Below are 26,026 nucleotides of genomic sequence, written 5' to 3' on the forward strand. Positions count from 1 at the left end.
AGGAAATTTCAGTGGGGAAATCAAAGTGAAATGTTGCATTGTTTCATTTAGAAGTGAGACTCTCAAAAACCTTTGGAAAAACAGAGAAGGGATACATTCTCTTTTTGGCTTCTCTAAACATGGAGGCCTGAGGGACATGGAAGGGAAGCAGGAAAGCAACGACAGCTTTCTAAAGAGGTTTTTTAACTGTTGCTTCTTCTATATTAAAAAGCCCAATTCAGACGGGGGCTGGGTTTTTTTTTTTTTCCTTTTTAAATATGTATGAATTCAACCTCTGCATGTCACAAACCCAGAAAGTTTCTTGTGAGTTGTGAGACAGAAGAGCTTTAAAATTCCAGGCAAGCAAAACGGACGTTTAAAAAAGGAGGGGGGTGTGGGGCGGGAGGATCTGGCCCTAAGGCGACAAGTGGTTACACAAGGCAATTGAACACACAGCAGAACTTTAAAACCTATAAAACAAACTGGAGCCTTTTTTCCTTTAATCAACCTTATATCTTTTTTTTTAACTTTTTGAAAATTTTTATTTAAAAAAAAACACAAAAACACAGACTTCTTTCACTTCAGTATGTGGTATGTTGCATTTTCCAGTTTGTTCAATGCTTTAAAGCTCAAGGATGCCTCTGCTTTCAATTGTACATGGGCCTGAAGCATCCTAGCTTTTGGCAAGCAGGCAGGAGACTCAACAAAAATCAAAATAGGAACAAGGCAGACTAAATGCAGGGCACATCTGTAAACATATTATACATTTGAAAATTACAATATCAGTAAAAGTGATACAGTTTACAGGTGAAATGAAACTATCTGGAACTGGCCTACCACAAGTTTCTGAACCTGGACTGATACAATAAGTTATTATATATATATTATGTATAAAAAGTTTTGTTTACATCAAGTGGAATTGGCAATCCATGCTTATACTTTTAAAATCTAAGCAGGGCAGAAATCCAGACTATAAAGATATTTTCTCTACTCTATATTGAATCCAACAGCTTCTTTCACAAACTACTTGTTAAAAGCCTCAAATAATCAACAAAACAAGAAAACTCATCCATTCTACAGTCGCTCAAAACTGGACATTTCTTAAGGAAAGGGGTTGACCATAAGTAGTTACTTTCTCCCCAAATACGCTAGGAGATCAAGTCTACTTCCTATTTGAAGACTACACCTCTTCATATAATGCCCTGCTGTTGTAACCTGTATTTGACATACATGGATATACTAATTTCTGTGTGTGTGATGTGATGCTATGTCAGGCCAGAGAACTTGTTTTTATGCCACTAACATCACCCAATCTTAAATTGGACCCTTAGTTTCTGCACACACACACAAAAATTTATTTTAGCATGCTATTTACAGCTGCAGTGCAACAGGATGGCAATGTGATGTTAAGACAGGGCTAATGCTCTTCTCTGCCCAAAAGAAAATTTCCAGAATTTCACATTATTTTCCTTAAAAAACCCATTTTGCTCTAGTAATAAAATATATTTATTAAGATATAATTAGAAGCTAATAAGCTCAGAAGTATAGTTTGCATGAAAACACACCTTCTATAGGCAGAGTTTATTACCTCCTCACTGGCTAAAAACATGAAAAGTTTTAAAGTTTTCATGGAATTTTTTCCTCCCCTTTTAGATATTTCTGACAAATTAAAAGAGAATTTACAGAAAGGTACAGAAGTTTCTCTTTAGATGTTTGATGAAAAACAAGGAAAACAGCACATTTAGTGTTAGTGACAGAGAGCAAGTCTGGAGCACCTACAGTTGAAAAGCAGAATATATTTTTGCTCCCACTTATACAATTACATTAAAATATGGGCACAAGAATATTTTTCCATATTAAATATCTAAAGCCAATTGTTTGTTCTGTAACTTTTCTTTAAATGACACTCATGGATTCATCACTTGTTAAAGTCCAATATGAAACCAAAGCCAAGTGAACTATGTACCACCAACTATTCCAGAATTGTAGAACTTGAATGCCCTCCCCCATCCCCACCCCACAAAAAAATAAAAGGAAGGAAAGAAAATATTTCCCCAACACCCCACAGAGGCTGCTTAACTCCTGGCAAGACATGCAAATCATATTCGCTAAAAAAATACACCCCTGCAAACTTCAAGGCATTTATCCAGCATTCTCGCAGGGCTCAAAGTATAACCAAAAGATCAAGGGAGGAGTGGGGGAAAATGTTGAATCATTCTGGGTTCCCCGTGATTAGTGTATCACTTTAGTCACAGAACAAGATACAGAGATCTTTTAAGTGGATTTGCCTTTCCAGTGGGTCATTTGTTGCCCAAGTTGATGACAGCAGGAACTTTAGAACCACGCTTGTTAATAAGTCTGTATTCATTAATCACTTGCATTCACACTTAAAAACAAAAACTAACAAAAGAAAAAAAGAAAAAAAACTATTCAGTACCGGAGATTAAATAACCATGTGTAGTCTCTTGAAATAAATTTGATTCCTTAAGAAGTCTAATTACTTTCAGTTGCCTTTTTTTTAAATAACTATATATATATATGTATATATATATATTTGTATATATTATCCTGTGATTCTACTTATGGTTCCTCTGCTGCGTTGAAGATCTAGGAGCATAAAAGCCTTGTGTCCCCCATGAACGGTGGCTCTAATGCTGCAGAAAGGTTACAAATAGGCAGTCTGGTCCTTCATTGATCTGGACTATCCATGGCTTCATTGTAAGTGATTATCCTTTTGGGATCTGCAGGGAAGGTTAAAAAATACATACATAAATAAAAATAAGGTCTGGAATCCCAAAATGTCTATGTTCCAATAACAAATCCCAAACAACCATCATCATGCCCCTCTTTTTTATAAAAATACAATTTAAAGACCATTTCCTCTTTATATTAATACATGTGCCATCCACTTTTCCTTAACCCAGCATATCCCAACGGATTTCCAGCAACACGGTCCTCTAGCCAGTGAGGGGCTCAACTCCTACAGATTAAAAAGGGTTCAGTTCAGTTAACAAGGGTTTTCTTTGTGTTTCTCCTGATTATAAAAGTAGTACATTTAAAAATAGCAGACAGACCAAAAAAAAGCTTAAGTTGTCTACAAATCCAATACTAAAATACTTATTTTCTTTCGTTGTTCTCGGCAAATTGAAGTCAAAATTTATTTTAATCAGTGTGGATTGTCTACTAAGGAACTGTTCAAGTAACACCTAGCACCAAAAACTTCAGGTTAGGTCAGTTTGGCAAAACTACCAATTCAGTCCTAATCATGACTTATTTCTTCTTCCTTCCACCTAATTTTTCACAGCATCACCAGCCTTTATTCTCAGCAATAGCAAAAGCCTCTGGATCTCCTAGATTCAAAGTATAAAACAGTCAGAATGTGTCTGGGCAAAGACTCTAGTGTTATTCTACATTCCTATTATCTAGCTGTATGTTGCCCTCTTCTGGATAGGTGATGTGCTTTTTTTTTTTTTTGGTGAGGAAGATTGGCCCTGAGCTAACATCTGTGCCAATCTTCCTCTATTTTACGTGGGATGCCACCACAGCATAGCTTGACAAGCAGTGCTAGGTCTGCGCCGAGGATCCGAACCTGTGAACCCCAGGCCGCCAAAGCAGAGTATGTGAACTTCACCACCATGCCACGGGGCCAGCCCCTAGGTGATGATTTTATTACATAGCATTTCCATCTATCATAAGAACATTTTAGAGTATACATGCTTTAATAAAAAATAGGAAACCAATAAAACATGTCAACTAATGGAAAAACATAAAGGGCTGAAAAATAATACGAAAGAACTTAGGCTCACCTGAGCCTAAGAGTCAATCTAATTTAGTCCAGAGATAATATATTATCTTTTCTAGGACTCCAAGGGCCATACACTAAGCAACCTGCCATGAAGATAATGCTCATTCTGATTAGTTAATAGCCATTTTACAGTAAAAACAGGTAGGTCTACTCTCGCAGGGTACATTTTCTAGTCTACCTTTTTTTCAATTGTGTTTGACTAAGAAGGTACACAGACAGCAACTCAAAATAATTTAAGAGTTTGCTAGTTATCTTTAAGCCACAGCTGTGTTAAACAAAAAAGACCTGGCTTAAGAACGAGAGAGAGGTGGAAGAAAAGGCAATGGTGGAAATGAGGGAGACCTATATTCTAGTCCTGCCACTTACCAGCTTATATAGTAACCTCTCTGGGCCTCAGTTTCCTAGTTTGTAAAATAAGAAGATAGAAGAGAACTTCTAACATCTTTCAAGTTCTGAAATTCTAGGAACTTCACATTCATCTGAAATTCACTTATATTAACTAGCAAAGTGGATGGGAAGTGGGATACAATTCAGTTACAGGATTCTGAAAGCCCAAATCTGTTAGTGACTACGAATCAAAACTCTCATTTTAGGGCCAGCCCGGTGGCACAGCAGTTAAGTTTGCACATTCGGCTTTGGTGGTCCAGGGTTCGCCGGTTCAGATCCCGGGTGTGGACATGGCATCGCTTGGTACGCCATGCTGTGGTAGGCGTCCCACATATAAAGTAGAGGAAGATGGGCATGGATGTTAGCTCAGGGCCAGTCTTCCTCAGCAAAAAGAGGAGGATTGGCAGTAGCTAGCTCAGGGCTAATCTTCCTCAAAAAAAAAAGAAAGAAAAGAAAGAAAAGAAAAGAAAGAAAAAAAGCTCATTTTATTTCAGGTATTCCACAACTACCATATTTTAATATGTTTGGAAAGAAGGCACATGATAATTAGGACAACCAGTTTCAATTTTTTGAAAATTCCAAATAATCCAGATATGGATTATCCAGTCCCTCTGCTCTCCTGCTATTCTCCATCTTGTTTATGGGGGAGGTGAAAGAAGCTAGTTTGCTATTTAGATTCGTGATCTTTTCGGAGAATATACAGGCTGAATAAGGTTTCTAAAACAGCTAATATTTTCCTGAGCCAAGAATTTCAGTTCCTAGGCTATCCCTTGTCTACCACACAAATGCAGATAAAGACTGGCCAAAGTGGAAACACTTATTCATGTTGGTTTCCTAGATTAAAAATATTTATGGTCTGTCTTACTGTCATAATCAAGGGAGAAAAATATTTATGTTCTTCACCTAGCAGGTACAGAGTACTTTCAAATATTCTTTTCACTTATGTTACTCGGTCCTTAGTAGTCCTGCTATGGCAGCTAATGCCTTCTGACTGCAGTTATTAAATAACTCAAAATACAAAGCTACTAATCTGGTAGGCCACTATTCATGTTATTTATTCCTACCCAAAAGTAATAGTAATGAATGATAATTCGTGATTAGTACCAACATTTCAGGTAGCCTAACCATTCTTACCTTGCTTCTGCAAATTCCAAACTGATTCCATTTCTGCAAAGAAAAAAGGAAAGGATTATTTTATACACTAAATTTTGTACAGCAAAGTTTAAAGCTAAGCTTTTCACTTTAAATCTAAAAAACCTAGACTGGTTATTGCTGGGCTGGAGGTACGGTTGAAATAGCACAATTTTTTGAAGCTCAGACAAAACACTCATATTTTCCTACAATTCTTAAGAGTATCATTCAGATTGCCGTAAGTGTTGTTTACAGAAAGTCAATTATTATCAGAAATCAAATTGGCAAGAGAATAATTCTGTGGCAAAGAGATGCAGAAGCATGCTATAGATAAAATATTTAACAGTTTGTTGTTATTAAAAAACACCAAGTATTTTTTTGTAAACCATCACCCCTAAACAAGATGCCCAAGTCTTCTGAATGAAGCACTCATCAAGTTTGATTAATTAAGCTTGATGCTTAAAATGCTTCATTAAAATTTTACTTAACAAGGGGGGTGGGGGGGAGGGCACAAAGGGTGAAGTGGTGCACCTACAACATGACTAACAATAATGTACAACAGAAATTTCACAAGGTTGCAAACTATCATCTTAATAAAAAGTTTAAAAGAAAAATTTTACTTAACTCTTTGCTTAGGCAAGTGGTTCTGTTCTTCAAACCACACCTACTCTTATTTTAAACCTACGGTAAGGTCAAAACACCAATTCATACCCATTTATTAATAACACACAATCCTCATTTGCTCCAATTCCATTCAAATGTCTTATCTACAATGTGCTTACTTTGGCATCTTACAATAAGAAAAATACGTACATGATCAAACTATAGTGACATACAGAGAAAAAGCAAGAAAAATTCTACGTGGAAGCATAGAAGAAAGCTTCGCAGAAGAGATATTTGAAGTCTTGATTAATAACACAAAAGATGACTACCACACTACAAGAACCTAAGAACCGGACCTTGAAAGGAAATACTCTACTGGGAGATTAATGTAAACAAAAATTACCTACTAATAGGAAAGAACTATAAGTAACACTGAGAATAAGCACTCTTCTCATGGCCATACAACTACCATTTTGAAAAGACAAAAAGGTGATTTTATTTTGTATAACTGGATTCTGTGTAATTGTATTCTATATAATTCATCAGCAACCAATTATAGTTAAAGAAAAATAAAATTGGAGCTCATTAAGATAGGCTATACCTAGACATGGGTTATAGTTAAGGTACAACATAATCCCCCCCATCCCGGGCTAAAAGAAAAAAGCACATAGATTTAAAACTACTTTTTTGTCTTATGTGTACGGATGGGGGCAGGGAATGGGAGAATCACACTCTCCCTAACCTCCCCCACCATCAAACTCACTTCTATAAAACTGTTAAGATTTTTTGAAAATTTGTCAGAATTGGATGTTTAAAGCAATAGTTAATTACTCAAAATGACCAATGTAATTAATTATCCAGATAAAATTCCATTCAAGGTATCACAGCAATTCCCTAATCAAACAAAGACTGGGAATAACGCACTGGTTGCCAGTTGGTCCAAGAGCTTACTTGGATGCTATGGCCTTTAAATTGCTGGGCAGATGCCCCCAAAGACTGGCAGGAAAATTCCCCTCTAGGAGGTCTAGGAAGGGGAGAAAATTGTGATCTAATCTGGAAAAAAAGAAGAAATATCAGGAAGAGAATTCTAGTCTTATAGCTCATATCTATCACTCCAATATAATGTCTAATTCCACTAGTTTCAGACAATTAAGAATAGCTGAAATAGTCATTAGAGCTATTATCCTACAAACTTCTCTATCTCAGAACGGCTTATTTTAAGAAGCCCAAAGATAAGCCTTTCCTTGGTTAACCTGACTATAAGAAAAACTAATCTAACACAAGTAACATTTTTTCTTTTAGTGAAAGTACTGAAATCTCTCATTTGGGAACAAATAAATTCCTGAGTTCTATATACACAGATTACTTGATGCTCATTAATTCTAAGTTTGTTTCACGCAAAGACAAATCTACAGTTAGTTGTATGTTGAGGGGGGAAAAAGTAACAATCAAACTTTTCATCTTAGTCCACCTATGTTATGACACTTCCTTTTCTCCTCCCCAACGCAAACCTCAACCGCCTCCCTCCTCCTTTTGTTTGGGGGAGGGAGAACTCAAGAGTCACAGTAGCAACCATCCTACTTTAAAAGCAAAGCAAACACAACAAATTTTAGAATAAAGACAAAACGATTTGTAAACACTCAATTTCTTTAACGGATTGAAGACATTTCCTTGGCTTAAAATAGAACATTCAGCTTTAGTCTAAAATGACAGATTTTAAATGATTTCTGGTAAGAACATTTTATTACCCTCAAATATGGGCTCTGAAGTAATGAATTTGACTACGACTTTCGAGGAGGGTAAAGCGATGTATGACCTGGCTAAAAAATTAGCCACGGGCCAAGCCAGCCTAGCTTCTAATCAAGAAATAAATCAGTATTATCTTAACTGCTGAACTGAGAAATGAACGCAGTTCTCTTTCCTGTTATTTAATATTAATTACTTCTATAACTAGTAGTAACTTGATTTCTTTGATCAGAACTTAAAACTTTTCATGAAACTCAAACGAGTATCAGCAAGAAGGGGGAATAAATCAAATATCGTTCGCGTGGTTATATGCCACGCTTAAACCAAAACTAACAAGAAGCTAGTGACAGAGAACACACAGGAAAGGAGTGAATTACATTTTGCCCTCTTTTAGATTACAAAAGTATTGACTCAGATTCTAAATCCAAAACGAGTGACTGGGTAATTTTGTTTCAAGTATCACAAGAGAAGCTGAACAAATGAATAGTATAAAGAAGGTTACAGACGGCACATTCACCTATACAAAATCATAATTAATCTTTTTACTTTTAATACTGCCTTCTGCTACACTGCCCCCACCCCCAAATCTTTAACTTCTCAGTTCTTTTAAAGAGGGATCACAGAATTATGTAAAGAGTTATTGAGAAATGGCCACGGGACCAAACCTGCTAACAAAGATTTCTGCTCTTAAGATACACCACAGTAGGCAATTCTCTCATAATTCTGTAATTTAGACCACCACCATCCAAATTTGAAATTTTACTATATCAAAATTTTCAAATATTGTTAGGCCATTCATCTCATGAAACGAACATTAAATTTTCTAAAGCAGACTAGTTTCTACATAGCTCCCCATCACAATGCTTTCTGTGATAAATGTCCAATTACCTGTAAATTTCTAATTCCAAGTAGATTACAAAGCAATATTGAGGGGCTAGGGATACAGATGCAAAAACAGAAACAAAGGCTGCGCCTCTATGAGCTTAATAGAGTAGGCAGCTTTTCTAGGTAGAAGCATCGGCATGAACAAAGCTTGGTGGTATTCAAAAACAAGGTGTGCTAGAGCAAGGGTCAGCAAACTGGGTTCCACTCATCATATTTTTGCAAATAAAGTTTTATTAGAACAGAGCCACAACCACTGTATACATTATCAATGGCTGCTTTTGTGTACCAGGCAGAATCAAGCAACTAGTAATTGCAACAGAGACCCTATGGCTCACAAATCCTAAAACATTTACTATCTGATCCTTTATACAAAAGTTGGCTGACCCACACTTCAGTGGTCTCAAGAGATTTAGTAAGGCTGAAAGCCACTGAGAGGAAAAGATTTAGATACAGAACAACACCATTCACGGAACAACACTATTCAGAGTTGAAAGTCACTAAGAATGAAGATTTAGACAAAGAAAAACACTATTCTGCTATTTAGGAAACAGAGCACAAAGGCACAGAGGAAGAAAGTTTATTACTTAATCATATAGGTGAAGGGACGCCACTGAAGAAATCTGAGGTTATTGTACTAAATATTAGCAATGATTCTTCAAGGAAGAGAATGGATGAAATGACAATACAGAAAAAGAGCCCAGTGTATGTCACTGGAAAAATAAACTAGGACAGCTGTATTAGAGATGAAAAAGAAAAAAAAGGAGATGTTAGAGACAGGATCCATAAAACCTAAGAATAAGAGTTACATGTTAATTCTCTGAGAGGGAAGGCAGGAAAGAAAGAGCAGGTTTTGGAAAAAAATTAATTCAGTTTTATATACATAGAACTGGAGTGGTGATGTTGAATATATGTGGTCTGAACTCAAGAGTAAAAGCAGCTGAAGAATTTTCAAGCTTAATACACAGCGGCAGAACTGGGTGAGATTACCACAAGTTTGAGGAGCATGAAAAGGGGACTGAAGGAATATCAACATCTGAGAAAAAGAGAATGATACCAGGAAGGCGATACTGAAGATGTAGAACATAGGAAAGTGGGTAGAGTTAAGAAAACGCAAATTAGGGAATTGAGGGAGGGAGTATTCAACTACTGCAATTCTTATCCAAAGTTAAGACAAATGTAACTTTCTAGTCACCTATCCTTTTTCCTCTAGCCCAATGCAATCACCTTGACTCAAGCAGCGGCAGCTTACAAACATTTCTGCAGTTGTCTTTTAACTAGCCTCTTTTGCCTTAATCAAGCCTCAAGTTCTATCTTCTACACCAAGTATTTTCTCTTCCTTTAGAAACATAAATCTGAAAATGATCACACTGCTTGAAACACTTCAATGGATTCTCACTGCCTAAGGGAGACTGGATCTGTGTTTGTCCTGTATAAAACAATAATCTAGCATTTTACACAGTGGCTGGGTACATCAATAAATAAATTAGATGAGTAAGTTGGTTGGGTTTTTTTTTGAGGAAGATGAGCCCTGAGCTAACATCCCTGCCCATCTTCCTCTACTTTAGATGTGGGACACCTGCCACAGCATGGCTTGCCAAGCGGTGCCACGTCTGCACCCGGGATCCGAACCGGTGAAGCCCCAGCCACTGAGGCAGAACGTGTGAACTTAACCACTGCACCACCAGGCTGGCCCAAAGATTTTTTTAACTTGCACCACTCACCTTTTTTGAAACAAACTGAATGACTGGCAATCTTGAAAAACTATTCCATCTCCTCCACCTAAAATACTGATTCTCCTTGTACAATAAATAAGCCAACTTCCATTTCTTTTTTGAATCCTGATTACTCTCCCCTGACTCTGCCAACCACCTCAGGGGATTCTCTATGTTTCAAATGCATTTTGTATTTTTTTCCTACAGAGCAATCACACCAGTAATATATTTCTTTCCATGTATGTTTCCCTGTTATACTGGGTTCCTTAATGATACGAACCCTCTCTTTTCATCTACTTACCACCACTGTTTCACACAGTGCTTAGACCAATAAACAAATAAATATTGATTTGTGTGGAATACTACTCATAAATCAGTCAGGAAGTAATAATAACAAAGTAGCATTAGGTAGACCCATTTGAAACTGCTGATATTCAACCTTTTTTAACCTACGAAAACAGCAACTTCATATGGTCCAACAAAGCAGCATTTAATTCTAAAATCCGTCAAAGAAAAAGACTGAAGCTAAGATGGTTAAAACTAACCAAAGGCATATTTTTTTTTTGCCTTAAATGAAAACTGAATAATACTATGGTCCCAGTTTAATAGGACATTTAAGAAATCATTTAAAAAACATTTAACCATTTTTAAAAGCACATAATGGGGGGGCAAAAAAAAAGGAGGCTGGCCCCGTGGCTGAGCGGTTATGTTTGCACTCTGCTTCAGCAGCCCAGGGTTTCACTGGTTCAGATCCTGGGCATAGATATGGCACTGCTCGTCAGGCCATGCTGAGGCGGCATCCCACATGCCACAACTAGAAGGACCCACAACTAAAATATACAACTATGTTACTTGGGGGATTTAGGGAGAAAAAGAAAAGGAAAAAAAAGATTAGCAACAGTTGTTAGCTCAGGTGCCAATCTTTAAAAAAAAAAAAAAAAAGCACATAATGGCTTCCTACTCCCCAAAGAAAATAAATCAGATGTTAAGGCCAAATAAGCTGACTCCCATAATTGAAAACACCCAGATCAATTTACCATGAATCATGCTTTCCAATCCCTTATTTAAGCCATTTTAGATCAAATTCTGTACAATGCAGCAGAGGTGGTGACAAATTTAAATTTTGCTTTTTTCCTTCCTAATCCAGATTTACCTATCTTTCGATGATTTCAACACCACGTTTTGCTATTCTGGTTTCCTCTTTCTCAACCAGTCCACTGTATCTGCAGGTTCTTTTGTAAAGAAGCCTGTCAGGAAATCTTCCCCACCTTTTCCTTTTCCATTTTGACTATACCCAGAGAAACACACCACTTTTTTTTTTTTTTTAAATTGGTAGCTGAGCTAACATCTGTTAACAATTTTTTTTTTTTCCTTCTTCTTTCCCCAAAGCCCCCCATATTCTAGTTGTGAGTGCCTCTGGTTGTGCTATGTGGGACGCCGCCTCAGCATGGCCTGATAAGCGGTGCCTTGTTTGTGCCCAGGATGCAAACCAGGGAAAGCCTGGGCCGCCAAAGCAGAGCACACTAACTTAACCACTCGGCCACAGGGCGGCCCCAATACAGCACGTTTTCAAGTAAATCTGACTAAGGTAGTTAGAAGTCACCACCTTTTCAGTAGATGCTTAATGAACTCTTCAGTGTATCGATTTCAATCTTACATTCTCAATCTAGAGCCACACCAAATCAGACTAAACAGAATTGTCTGGGACCACCTCTAAATACACACAACAGAAACACGGAGCGCAAGGGTTTTTTGTTTTTTTCGCTTATTTCTACTGCTATACTTACTCTAGCCGGTTTACTTTTAAAGGTAAAACATCCAATTCAAGTTGCCTGGAATGAAACTACTACTTTTACAGCACAGGTGGTTTACCTCCCTCACCCTCAGGACTTATGCTAATGAAATCTGGGGGTTAAATTTTAGCTTCTATAAATTCCTTACAAGTTACCTTTCAGACTAACAGCAAAGTAAATTCATCATTATTGCACTCATAAAGCAGATTTAATGAGAAATCAAGCAGCCAAGATGGATGGTAAAATGGCAAGGTATTGGGAAAAAAGGATATTACACCACATTAAGAATTACTTGTTACATACATTCCTATATGTCCCATATTATATAGAAAAGAAAAAGACCCTTCTCAAATCTAGGAAATTTAACTAGGGCTGAAACCAAAGTCAAATCAGCAGGCATCTGTGACTAAGATTATTAGAAAGACAACTGTGATGCCACAAGCAATCATGGAGCGCCTGCAATAAAATGCAGTAAAGGTGAAAATACTTAGCATTGTGTTAAAAGGAGAAAATATTCAAATCCTTCTGTAAACAAATATCTGAACTGTGTTCAAAGTCCAGTCAGTTTTATGGATCAATTAATCATAACTTGTCTCTTCTTCAAATCCTGTTGATGTAGAAATATTTATCAGTTCCCTTGTGCACTTAATCTAAAAACTTTCTTTAAAAATGCTTATTTTTGAATAAATAATACATTCACATGACTGCTAACACAAACGGGAAAATCTCTCTGTCTGGACTACAGTCTAACTGATCTTCCACCACTTCTACTCACCAGAAAAATGCCTTCCAATCTACGCTACAAATTGGTGCCACATTAACCTCCCTAAATACAGACCTACAAGTCAATTGCTTAATACCAACTCAGTTTTTAAAGCACCTGAGCACGTGACACAATAAAAAAAAGACTGATACATTCATTTTATAAAATTAGGAAACCCAGGCTTAAAAATGACAAATGATTTGCTCAAGTACACAGGAATTGGGAATAGCAGCCTTAAAACCACTGTCCTCTCTCAGTATTAGTTACTTCCATTCCACCAGCCTATCTCCCTTATATTCAGTGTCTCCTCCCGCCTCCAGACTGAAATGAAAAGCCTCCATGACCTGGCAGCAATTTACCTTCCTTCTCTTTTACATCCCCTCCCTACATCCAAAGTGGATCCCTTCCAATATTTACATTTACTCATGATTCTCCAACTTTTTATCTTCCTCTTCTCTGTATTTCCATACATCAAATCTTCCCTATCCATCAAAACCCAGTTTAAATGCTGCTGTCTCCATGAAAACATACCCTGCCTTTACTCTTCCTACCCTTAACTCCCATTAGAAATTCTACTTATGGGGCTAGCCCCGTGGCCGAGTGGTTAAGTTCTCGTCCTCCACTTCCACATCCTGGGGTTTCACTGGTTCGGATCCTGGGCACGGACCTAGCATCATTCATCAGGCCATGCTGAGGCAGCGTCCCACATAGCACAACTAGAAGGACTCACAACTAGAATATACAACTATGTACTGGGGGGCTCTGAGGAGAAGGAAGAAAAAAAAGGAAGATTGGCAACAGATGTTAGCTTAGGTGCCAGTCTTCAAAAAAAAAAAAAAGTCTCTTATTTGCCCCCTTCTTACGACATTTAAAATCTTGCCTTATAAACTTGTGTACTGTTTTCTCCTCTACTTGATTAAGTTCTTTAAAGGAAAAGACATCCTGTTGAAGTAAGTATTCCATAGCTAAGCCAAGTACTTTGCCTATGGTAGGTACATCATAAGGGAAAGGAAAACACACACACATTATTGCACAACTCCTTAGTGGCACAGAAAACTGTGAAAAGAAAAAACAGAGTAAAGAAAAAAGGATTAAGCTGAGGAAAGCTCTCTAGACCTGAAGTTCCCACTCCTAGCTGACAATCAGAACCACCTAGTGAGTTAAAAAAATTATTTTATTCCAGCCCAGATCCAGATCTAGTGATCAAATCACTTATGCCAATAACCTGCCACCTGTGGAGGTAAGAGAGAAACAAATTTTTTAAATTTCATGCGATAGCCTAGAGGTGCCTCAGGGATACTTTAAACTAGAAAGCTTTCATGTTGACTCACTACAACCACCAAGGATTAAATCTTATTCTATTCATCTCCCCTGTGTCTCTATGTGCTGGGTAAAATTTACCACATCAAATTATTTTTTAATGAATATTCCAAAATGTCAACATTTTAAATGCTTGATATCCTTCAGTGCAATATTAGCCAGACAAGATCAATCAACGCAGTTTAAATGAACACTTCAACCAAACATACAACTCACATCAATCTACCTTATTTCAACACATTTGGCTTCAAATGACTTTAGACCATTTCAAAATCAAAGATTCACCCCAAAAATTTAGGGCCCAGGGTTGTAAGCCTTTGACAACAAATCGAAGAGTTCTACTACATCCTGGGTATGTGCTCCAACATACCCAAAGTATCAACTAACAAAATATTGATACCAAAATTTCCTTTTAAAAATTCCTACCAAAAAAAAGTGTGAAGGTGGATAGGTCAAACAAGAATGACAACGCTTTTAAAACGTTCAAGCCAGATGATGGGTACACTGGGGTTCATAACATTATTGGCTGCATTTGCATGTATAAATTTTTTCATAATCAATTTTAAAAGATATCAGTTTAGGGGCCGGCCCACTGGTGTAGTGGTTAAGTTCACAAGCTCTGCTTCAGTGGCCCGGGGTTTGCAGGTTCAGATCCAGGGCACAGACCTACACACCACTATTCAAGCCATGCTGCTGTGGCATCCCACATACAAAGTGGAGGAAGACTGGCACAAATGTTAGCTCAGGGCCAATCTTCCTCACAAAAAACAGATACCAGTTTCAAGTTTTGCCTCTTTAGTGTCACTTAAGACAAACAGGAAAAGAGGACCTACCTCTCACCTTAAATATTAGTACTGCTACGTAATGGAACAATATTTCCCCAGGTAACAGAAAGATTAAGTCTTACTTCTTAAGAAAAGTTAGTAGCATAGTATGTATCAAAAGCTAAAAGAAAAATCCCAATAGATGGATAGAATTCCCATCAACTTCTTTTTTATGCCTCATTATATCTTCATTTCACATCCTCAGTTGTATTGAACATTCACATTTTTTAAAATCTGCAGTACTTCTAAGGCTGCAATTAATGTTTAACCTAAAAAATGCACCATTCCTACTGAACTGACAAAACACACCCTCCCACCTACTATTTCCAAATAAAGTTGTTAAAAGGCTTATTTTTGAAGTTAGGAGGTATGCATAGAACTTCCAGTTCTAAGCTTAACTTCAACTCAGATTACTTTTTTAAGTGATTACTTTTTTTTTTTAAAGATTGGCACCTGAGCCAACAACCGTTGGCAATCTTTTTTTTTTTTTTTTTCTGTTTTCTCTCCTCAAACTCCCCCCAGTACACAGCTGCATACTCTAGTTGTGGGTCCCTCTAGCTGTTGGATGTGGGACACCACCTCAACATGGCTTAACGAGCAGCAACACGTCCGCGCCCAGGACCGGAACCGGTGAAATCCTGGACGGCTGAAGCAGAGCGTGCGAACCCAACCACCTGGCCACGGGGATGGCCCCTAAGAGATTACTTTTGAACATTTAAAAACTACACTAAAAGTACCAAGAAAATAATACAGGTGGTCTCTTAAAGTACAGTCCAATAAGCCCAACTGATGATTACCTCTTTTAGAGTTTAAGAAAATTAAGACAAAAATTTCAAAAAAAAGTTGAGACTTCACCTATGAAAAAGATCTTCAAAAGGTTGTGATTCAAAACACATTCCAAGAAAAGAGAAATTAGTGACCTAATGTACCAATCTACATTTGGTAGGAATTCAAAGAACCTGCCACTTTGAGACCTAACTGAACTGAGTATTATCTACTGTTCCGGGGGGAAAAAACAATCAATACCAATTTAATCTCAATAACATCCAACTACAAAATTCAAACTGATGCACTAAAACTAAACTAAAGCAATTATTTCAGTAACATCAGCAAAACTAAATATAACTGCATCCATGTAGGGGCATTTAGTTTATCTAAAGATCACTGATTTCATATTCCGTTAGCCCAGCTAAAGGGAAAAATGCATACAGCATACCTAGAAATAAATAGTAGTTAATACTCCCATTTAAAAAGGCCTGCAATTCTCCATTACAAAAACCATACATAAAACCACCAACCAACAATCTAATGGAATAACTTGTCCCAAAATTTTTTGTAGGCTGTAGGAGAACATAACACAACCAGACATCCTGTCAGGCTCTCACATGGACCACCAGTACAAAATACTTTGGTAAAGATTTTCCAAGTAATGGTCTCTGGAGGGCAGATGGCACAGAAAATAACACCCAAAACACCCAACTCCCTTGGCAGAATTTAACTTATAATTAACCACATGTCTTAAGAAACTAAGCATTTCTTTTTTGCCCTAACTTTCCTAAAACCATCCAGCTCCTGGTTAACACATATTTACTTCCCAAGAGCAGTGCTAGAGAAAAGTGAAAACAGGTAATTTTATCTGCCAGGATTTCTACTTCTAAACTCCCATAAGGCAATGCTACTACTTACCCCCATTTTTTAAATGAAAAAAAAAAAAAAGGATACGCTTATTTTACTAAATGTCTTCCCACTTGCAGATAAGGAAAGGTATGCAGACTAGGTAATTTGCTTTGAAGGCACACAAATAGCTTTGTTAGTATCTCCGAGGCAGCGATTCTTCCAGGAAGAATATGGTCATCACCTCACCTCCACTATACATATGCCGCCCCTTCCCTGCAGTCCCAAGTCACTGTCTAAACGAGCCACTGTTAAAGATGGGAATGCACAGTACATACTAGGTGTGTGCATGCACGCAGTGCAGATTTCTGTTAAGGAAAGGCTGGGAGATGGAGGTAGAAGACTGAAAACCACTGTTCTCAAAAGCACCGAGGTTACAACCGTCGTTCATTCAACCTCATTACTTGCTTTAAGGATTTAAACTAGTTAGGCCATACACCACATTTTTCTTAAAGACACAACTAAACCATATTCTAAGAGTGTTATTAACATGGGATATCTGATTCCTTTTAAATATGGGCTTTAAGGCTATGAAAAGGACAGACTCTCAAGAGCCTGGCTCCCTACAATACTAATTGTACTTAACATGGTAGTTTGTCTAAAATATTTTCTAGTTACCATTTGGCACCCAGTATACCCTCTTACAAGAGAAAATAGTTTGACACTCCATCTTTTTAGACTTCTCCTCAAAAACACTGTTCCTACTCATTTTAAGCAAATTAGAACTATCAAGTGAACTAATAACGAAGCATATGCTCTAAAAAGCAAAGGAGAGGGAACATCTGTTCAAAGAAAAATTTTAAGACCTCTTAAGAGTGTTCAAGAGAATATATAACATCATCTCTTTAGCCAGCATCCCCCCAACATCCCCTCTTTATTCTTTGAACCAGGTAAGAGTTAATATACTTATCTATGCAAAAAGAAACGGTTTTTAAGTTGGAAAAGTGAACGTTCTTTCTAAATCTCATAGGAATTCCCAAAATTCACCCTTAACACAACATCTAATAAATGTATATTAAATTGACCAATAAGAATCTTTGTATAGGAAAGAAATGATTTACCTTTAGTGTGATATACAATAGCAGCCCTCAGGTCAAAAGAACCCCAGCTATCATTCCTTTCTAGGCCTCTCTGGTATCTCTGTTCTTTGGCGGAACCTAACAAAGTGTTCGTAGGAGACGCCAGAGGATTTTGATTTTCTATCTCGTAGTCCTTTGAGAGAAACACTAAAGCACCTTGACTACTGGTGTCTGCTTTTTGCAGGTCACCTATATGACTGGGTTCCAAGGATAAGGCTCCACTCTCACTAATAGTCCCGGATTTTAGAATGCTACCCAGAACTTGAGGACTAGTCCGTTTCTCCAGCTCATAAGCCTTGGGAAACACAGGATGCTCAGTTCCTGAGGGGATTATTTCAGCACCCTGTGAAACCAAAGTGGCAGGATATTCCCCTTGAAACGTCACCTCCATCACTTTATGATCTGACGACTTCCCAATAACAGTCTCAGGGCCAGCACTGGGCTCATTTATAAATGATAAACCCCACTGATTCTGGAAGATATCCCCTAGGTTTTGCTGATCTGTCTGAGAGGGTAGATCCACTTGTGCTGTGCTCAGTAGCACAGTTTGCATATTTGAAGGGTAGATAAAAAGGCTAGACTTAATTTGTTCAACAGCTGCTGAAGTCAGACTCATGTCCTGGAGAACTGAATCAGTCCCAGAAGAGATGGGTGTTAGAGTATTAGCAGCAGTAGTTAGCAGTGGCTGACCCCCTGGAGAATATACACCTGCATCAGTCCCTGCTAATACAGGCCCATTAGAAAAGCTGGCCGAAGTAACAGATTTCAGTGCTGACATAGGGACCTGGGATAACCGACTTGAAGACTGGGTCTGAGTTTCTCCAGTAGACGACGAAGAGGATGAAGATGAAGACGGTGACACAGAAGAATTCTGTACAGTTTTGTTGAGGTTTTCCTTAACTTTGCTTGCATAACTTATTTTAGGAACTATTTTAGCACTGCTATTGTCCACTGGAAAAACTGGGGGTGGTTTAAATAGGGTCCACGAGTCCTCTTTGGAGGTAACAGCAGAAGCATGCTTTCCTTTGGGCCGATCATCAAACTTTTTGCTGCTCACACCAGGTTTAATATCAGAGCTTTTCCGCAGCATATCACCTACAGCAGGTTTTCCTCGACTTGTTCCTCCAGGCCCAGTTTCATACTTCCAAATAGGCTTGGAACCATCTACTCGATTTCCCTTTTGTTCACTGTAGTCAGGCTTGAAAGTTTCAAGTCCCTGTTTTAAGGTTGGGACACTGGTCTCTTGTTGCATTATTTTGTCCTGCACTAAATTAAGGTTTTCACAACCCTTGGCACTATTGCGCCTAGCTTTCCTTTTTTTAGGAGTGGTATATCCGCTCTCAGAACCACTACCATCATTATCTGCTCCTTTGCCCATATAACCATTAGTAATATAGCCAGAATTATTTGTTACAACACCATTTGGAATTGCTACGGTATCAGTCTTGTCTACAGACTGGTTCTCTCCAGATTTATTTTCATAAGACTTCCCATTCTTTTTGTCCATACTGTTTTTCTGAATGAAATTCCTGGTTTTAATTCCTGCTTTCCCAAAGGTGTTGGCCTTTACAGTCTGCTTTAGATTAGTGTCTACAACTTGTTGGTTGCCATTGAGGACCCTAGAAATAGGGTTGGTAGCTTCATCAGAACTCAGGCTCTTTAAAGATATTTCTCTGTCTCCAGCATTACCATTTAGTTCGCCATAGCCTACAGAGGAAAAAGAAAAGTTTTTTTATAATTACAATATTTAAATTACAGTAGTATCCAATATTTAACGACTTTTTATTTACTATGTGCTAGACACTATGCTATGAGCTTTAGCTTCCTATGTTATTATTTCATAACTCTGTAAGACACTTGTCAGCCCCATTTTACAGATTAGGAAGTCCACTAAACAAGAAACAGAACTGAGTTGGGATTCAAGCGAAAGCGTGAAGTCAGAAAGAATATGACCTCTTAAGCAGTATGCCATAATGCCTATACCTCTCATCTAACAGAATCAACCTCCCCCATCATTCTCATAAAGCTGTTATAAAATTTCCCTTACAATTAAGAGCAGAGCTACCCTCTGGGCAAAATCAAGTTATACTGATATAGTAATCATAAGTACCACAGGGAAATTAAAAGACTCCATTTCTACAAAACCACAAATGGTTGGTAGTCACCATAAGAAGTTTCTACTGTGTTCTGTCAAACAAAAATCTAACACTTATGAATTTTTTCTAACATAGTCTTAAATTCCTTTTGCCGTTTCCCAGACAGTAGATCATAGTGCTAATGTAGGACACCAAAACACCTAGATACCAATGTTTCTGACTCTTATAAGATATATTTTCTTCATTTTACATTTGGGTAAAGACTCTCAGAGAAATTAAGTAACTTGCCCAAGTTACAACGTGGAAGAACTGGAAATCTGAACTCCAGTCTATCTGGAATATGGTTTCCTAGCACTATATTATACTGCCCATCCAAATGATGCAGTAAGAAAACATGTACTGACTCAATGAAACATATCCAACATGAAAAAGTTTATGATATGCAAGTTTAAGACCTTCAACTGTCATAAAGTTTATTACTATAAGTGACTCAATTGAGTCAACAACTTTCCCCATTTGCTTACTAGTAAAATAGTGTCATTAGTTATCTACCTGCCTACTAAATGTTCCCAAAAGCATCCTGAGGTCAAGTCATTAGAAACAAATACACAAGAGAAGGATACACACATCCACACATTTATTTAAGGCAGTTTTTTGGGGGCGGGGGGGGGTCGTGTCCAATAGGAACACGAAGTAATTTGCCTTTGTCAGTTCATTCATTCTCTTGGCCCTTTAGTCTGTGAAGGCCAACAGGCATATAAGCTTGTATATTTTTCTTTTGAAATTTTGTTTTAATTTCCAATATGGTAAATATCAATAGATATAACCCTCATCAAAAGCTCTTTGTATATTTTAAGAGTATAAGGGATACTAAGATTTAAAAACAAAAGTTTGAGAACCATTGTTTTAAAAGAACTTGATATAGAATAGAACATAGTCTGGGAAGATTCACAGTAGGGTTTACTATAATTTTAGGTCACTCATTCTACATCAGAGAAAAAGGTGGGAACACTAAAAATGAGCAAACAAAGGCATTTTCTTCCACTGCATTAACTTTCAGGAAATAACTCAAGAAAACATACTTATGGCATAATCATTCCTAAGATAGAGTGGCACAAAAGTTTCTCCATAAGAGAATATATTTTGTAAAAGTTCTTAACTTCTGTGGAATTACATTTTACTTTTTGGCTGCTGGAAAAGCTATGATAGCAAATCAAGTCAAACTTTTGGTGGAAAAATTCTAACTATGAAACAGTAAAGAGATCATCGCTTATGATGTTTTCTAAAAGGTTCTTTTCTTCTTTAGAAATGCAGAAAGTTCCTAAATAGAGGCTCTCAACATTTTTAACAGATATAAGTTCACAATTTTAAACCAGAGAGAAGAACTATATATACCATTTAACAGGCTGAACAAAAGTTTGTATCCTTGGGCCCATTAGTCATAACTTTTCAGATCTCAAAGGTAAGCAGTCGCAAACACCAAAAAAATCCAATGTCCAAACCAAGCTGGACCAAAGCCAAGACTTTTAAGGGAACTAGAATAATTTTTCCTAAGATAATTAATATTTAGTGGCTCCAATATCAGAAATCACCAAACAATTTAAAAACAGCTCAGAAGCAACTATACTTTTGCTCCCAAGTTTTAATGACAAAAACGCTTCTCATTTAACTACATAAAAATTTTCCCGAGGCAACCTTGTTGGTATGCAAAGTCATCCAGAGACATTTTCATTTTAAAACTTAGGAATTTAAGAAAACTGTAAACACTATAGAATTACTTAGAGAAATCAAAGGACTCCTAGTGTCTTTATCACTTAGGGTTGCCATGTTAAAGCATCTAACCCTACTTCAAATGGACGCAGCAAAACTTGAGTCCTGATAAATCTAGCTTTTGGATTAGAAACTGAAATTAGTGAACACATTTGGGCCTCTCCTGCGCCCTCTTCTGGATAAAGAAAAACTGTTCCTCTTTATAGGTTTGTGGGTAATGGGTCATAAAAGCCCACCTCAAGAAATTACAGATCCATTTCAAAAAGCCTCATAAGCGTTCTCAGTAAATCAGCATCATGCACGTTGAAGCAACAGTACTGTGACCAGGCCACACATGAAAAACCGCTCATCCTAAACTGTCTACATTCTCTCAACATTGCTAAGCCCTGCTTTCCCTATTCATCCCCCTTTCAGGATAAGACACGCTAATTTGAAGGATGCCACCTTGAATTGTTGAGGGGCTGCTTCTCTAAGTAGAGAGGAGTCCTGCAGGACTGTCTATATTAATATAGTACCTGAACAACAAAACACAATTTCCCCATCTGAACAGTAATGCTGCCTTATATTCCAAGCAACCGTAAGGTAAGATTTTCTCACCTTTAAGTCGAAAAAGGACTAATGTTAAAAAGATCTAGTGTTGTATACTTTCTAAGAGTTTTTAAACTGCTCCAAATCCTTAGGATTAAACACTCAACACATTTATATATTCATTTCTACTGCACCCCATCAGTCCCTAGCACCCTCCAAAATGGAAAATCTGACATTCTAATTTCAGTCTTCAAGTTACATCAAGTCTCCAACAGAAAAGCAGTTTTTCTCCAGTTCTCAATAACTGCTGGTATCAAATTTGACATGCTGGGTTTAACATTTTCTTACCATTTCCTTCATTTCTCTTCAATTCACAAAGAACCCTTATTTTTTTAAATCTGCGTGCTTACAAACTTTTAAGTTCATCTCTTCTCAAATGATTTCTAAAATGACGTTTACTCTCAATCTAGCAATTGTCAAAGAAAGAGTTTTAGGATCAAAATCGGTTTAAATGAGAAAACGCCTTTCCTTTTAACATGGAAAAAAGCCTCATCCGAGGCAAGATGGTAGTGAACTAACCTCATGGACGAGCCACCTCAGTTCACCCTTAAGGACAAGAAATAGGGGTCAAAAAAACTCGCCCTCTCCCCCGCCCAATCAAACATTTTTCTAATCTCTCCTCTCAAAAACACTACCCAAGCCCAGAAGGTAAACGTTGGGGAGGCTGGAGGGGGACAGAAGCAGCTTTTTTTTTTTGTAAAAATGAGCTGCTGGAAGGAAAGGGCCCAAGTGAAAGCCTGAGAGGCGGGATCGTGAGCAAACCTGGCAGGAGATGAGGTTCCTGTGGCAGACAAACTCGTGACCGGGGAGCCCGGTTCCCGCTGGGTACCCCACCCGGCCTCCGGGCACCGCCTCGACGCCAAATGCGGCCCCCCCCCCGGCCCTCCTGCCCGGAGCAGCGCGGCGGCCGCCGCCCGCGGCCTCCCTCTCCCTCGGCTCCGCTCGCAGGCCGGCTCCCCGCCCCGACCGCCCGCGCCTCCCGCCGCACCCGGGAGCGGGAAACGCGGCCGCCGGCGCGCGGGGCCCGGCGCAGGCCGCTCCCCTCGTGGCTGCCTCCCTCCCCCACCTCAACCGCCCCCGCCCCTCACCCCAGGGACCCGCCCGGGGCCGCGCGGCCGCCACCGGGTTACACAACCCGGCCGGCGACGGGGGGAGGGGCGGCGGCGGGCCTGGGGCGGCGGCGCCCCCGCAGTGCTGGGGGCCAGGCGACGGCCCGCGGGGATCCCCGGCCACCCGGCTCCGCCGCGCCGAGTCCCCTCGCCACCCTTCCCCCTCCGCTCCTCAGTGGGCCGGAGTCGGTGACAGGAATCGGCTTCCAACATGGCGGACAGGAAGCGGCCCCGCGAGGAGGAGAGAACATTCCAGCCGCGCCGGCTCCTGGGGAGCGGGCCCGGGGCGCCCGCCTCGGGAGGAGCCGCAGGAACAGACGGCGGGGTCTGGCTGCCAAAAGGAGCGTCTAGGGGTGGAAATGACCCGAAAAACGAGGGGTCCCAGCCGCCCCCCCAGACGGGGAACCCCAAGGCCACAGGTGGGCTTGGGGCGGCGGGTGAGGGAGGACACTTCCTCAACTCTGCCCACCTACCCTCTCCTCGCCGCCTGCAAAAGGGTCTCGCGACACTACCCGAGTCGGGATTCGCTAGGCCTTCCTGAGTTACACCCCAAAGGATTTCGGGGGGGGCGGCTAGGTTCACAACTCAGAGCCCCCAAATTAAGGTCCCTCCAGCGCCGCAGGAAGGGAAACGGGAAAGGAATAGTAAGGCTCGACTCCCAAGGCCTGCCCTCCGGTCTCCCTCCAGCCCGGGCGGGGGCCGGGAAGGTCACACTGGCCTGGTCGGGCCTCTCCCATGCAGAGGAGAAGGAGAGGGCGCTGCAAACCCTGCGGCCCAGCCCGAGGTGTGGGAGAATGAAAGGGGGCTTCCCCAGCCCGGCAGGACCCAGACACGCGCACTCGCACACCCCGACCCAGTTCGCGCTCTCCCGATCCAGCCCCACCCCCATTCTCCCCTACCCGCCACCCCCCATTCCCCTTCCCCCACTCGTCCTCCCTCCCAGACCTGTTTTCTTCTTCGGCGTTTCCTGGTGCTGCTGGAGGGCGTGTTTCTGCTCATGTTTCAGCGGCTTTGGCTGGGCCTTGGGGCTGCCCTCGGCTCCATGCTGCAAGTATTGGTGAGGCTGCTGGTGATGGTGGTGGTGATGGTGGTTGTGGCTATGGTTGTAGAAATAATAATGGTGATGGTGGTGCGGCTGCTGCTGCTGCTGCTGGGGATGATGGTGCGGATGGTGGTGGCTGTGATGGTGCTGAGGCTGTGGCTGGCCGGGCTTCTCCTCCATTGAAAGCGGCTGGGACTCCCTGGCTGAGGCTGCGGGCTGCTGCACCGTCAGGATCTGAGACTGCTTCTCAGGGCTCACTCAGTATATCTGACCGCGTCTCGCCAGCGCACTGGTTAACCGAGCGATTCTGCGAGATTGGCAGCCGCGCTCCAGCAATCAGGAGCCACGCTGCACCGCAGGCCCCGCCCCTAGCCCAAATCCTCTTTCCTTCCCCTTCGCCACTGCCTCCTGGCCAACGCCATTTACCCTATGCAACCTCACAGGGCCGGGCCTTCAACGTCAGCACTATGGCTCTCTCTTCTGTCGCTTTCTCTCTTTCACCACGCAGTCTGCGAACAGCACTTTCTACACTCCTCGCCGGCAAGCTAGCTCATGTCGAGTGTAGCAGATTCCACTGGCTCTGGGAGCCATCTGTTGGTTTTGCACCTCCTAGAATCTCTTGGCTTTTTTTTTTTCTCTTTTAATCCTTTTCCGGGTAACCAGAGGGGAAGCTCAATTCCCTTAACCCTGAGACCACTAAAGGGGCAATACAAAAAGAGGAAATAAATACATTTTTAAGAATACAAGAGCTTCACAATCCAGTAGATCATTTTGTATTCTGGATTCATTTTGCTTTGTATTCATATGCTAATCTCTTCCTTTCCACGAAGGGATTATAGGGTTCCACAATGGGGTATCTGTGTAATTTTCTAAAAGGGCACAAAGGGTTTAAATCATTGTTTCTTTGTAGTTGGAGGCAAGGGAGAGCGGGAGGAATGAAAATCTAAAATCTACACTGAAGGTTTTTTTTGTTTTTGTTTTTGTTTTTAACTCTGCAGGTGAGGTTAACTGTGGAACCAAGATAGGTTTTAGAATATGAAGAAATTCGAGAGCAAAAGAAGGGGGAAAAGAGCACTTTAAAAGTTTTTAAGTTTTTTAAAAAGTTTTTGCATTTGTGGAAAATATTGGAATTTAAAGAAGTATTTTGTTGCATTTTAGTATTGATTGAACTTATCCTGAGAAATCACATCACAGCCTGAGTTTTAAAAGCAAACGTTAGAGGTAGGATAGTGGTTACTGAGAAAGGAAAAAAAGGGTTGTGATGGGGAGGGGTACAGAGGTACCCTGTGATAATGTTTTGTTTTTTTACCTAGATGGTGATTATACATATATTTGCTTTATAATTATTCCTTAAACTGAATATGTATGTATAACACACTTTTCTCAGTGTACGTATTATTGGGGGGGATTTTTTTTAATTTACCATAAAACGCATAAAATTTACTATTTTCACCATTTTTGAGTATACAGTTTAGTGGCAGTAAGTAGATTGACATGGTTGTGCAACAATCACCACTGTCCATCTGCAGAATTTTTTCATCATCCCACACTGAACCTCTGTACCCATTAAATAATAACTCTCCTTTCCCTCCTCCCTTCATCCCCGGTAACTGCTATATTTTTCTGTCTCTATGATACTTTGTACAAATGGAATCATACAATATTTGTCCTTTTGTGTCTGACTTTTCACTTAGCATAATGTCTTCAAGGTTCATCCATG

At 39.7% G+C, this 26,026-nt stretch overlaps 1 protein-coding gene across 1 annotated transcript; it reads right to left on the reverse strand.

The window, feature by feature from the left end:
* Positions 1–452: 452 nt before the first annotated feature.
* On the reverse strand, positions 453–25,002 carry NUFIP2 (nuclear FMR1 interacting protein 2). Its single transcript, XM_001918341.5, has 4 exons — positions 24,210–25,002; positions 17,684–19,408; positions 5,306–5,338; positions 453–2,720 (listed from the first exon to the last, which is right to left on the reverse strand). Exons 1-4 carry the CDS (start codon positions 24,484–24,486, stop codon positions 2,668–2,670), a joined length of 2,088 nt encoding a protein of 695 aa, XP_001918376.2. The 5' UTR covers positions 24,487–25,002; the 3' UTR covers positions 453–2,667.
* Between the last annotated feature and the right edge of the window lie 1,024 nt (positions 25,003–26,026).

Source organism: Equus caballus, chromosome 11 (genome assembly GCF_041296265.1).
Source record: "Equus caballus isolate H_3958 breed thoroughbred chromosome 11, TB-T2T, whole genome shotgun sequence".
NCBI lineage: Eukaryota > Metazoa > Chordata > Mammalia > Perissodactyla > Equidae > Equus > Equus caballus.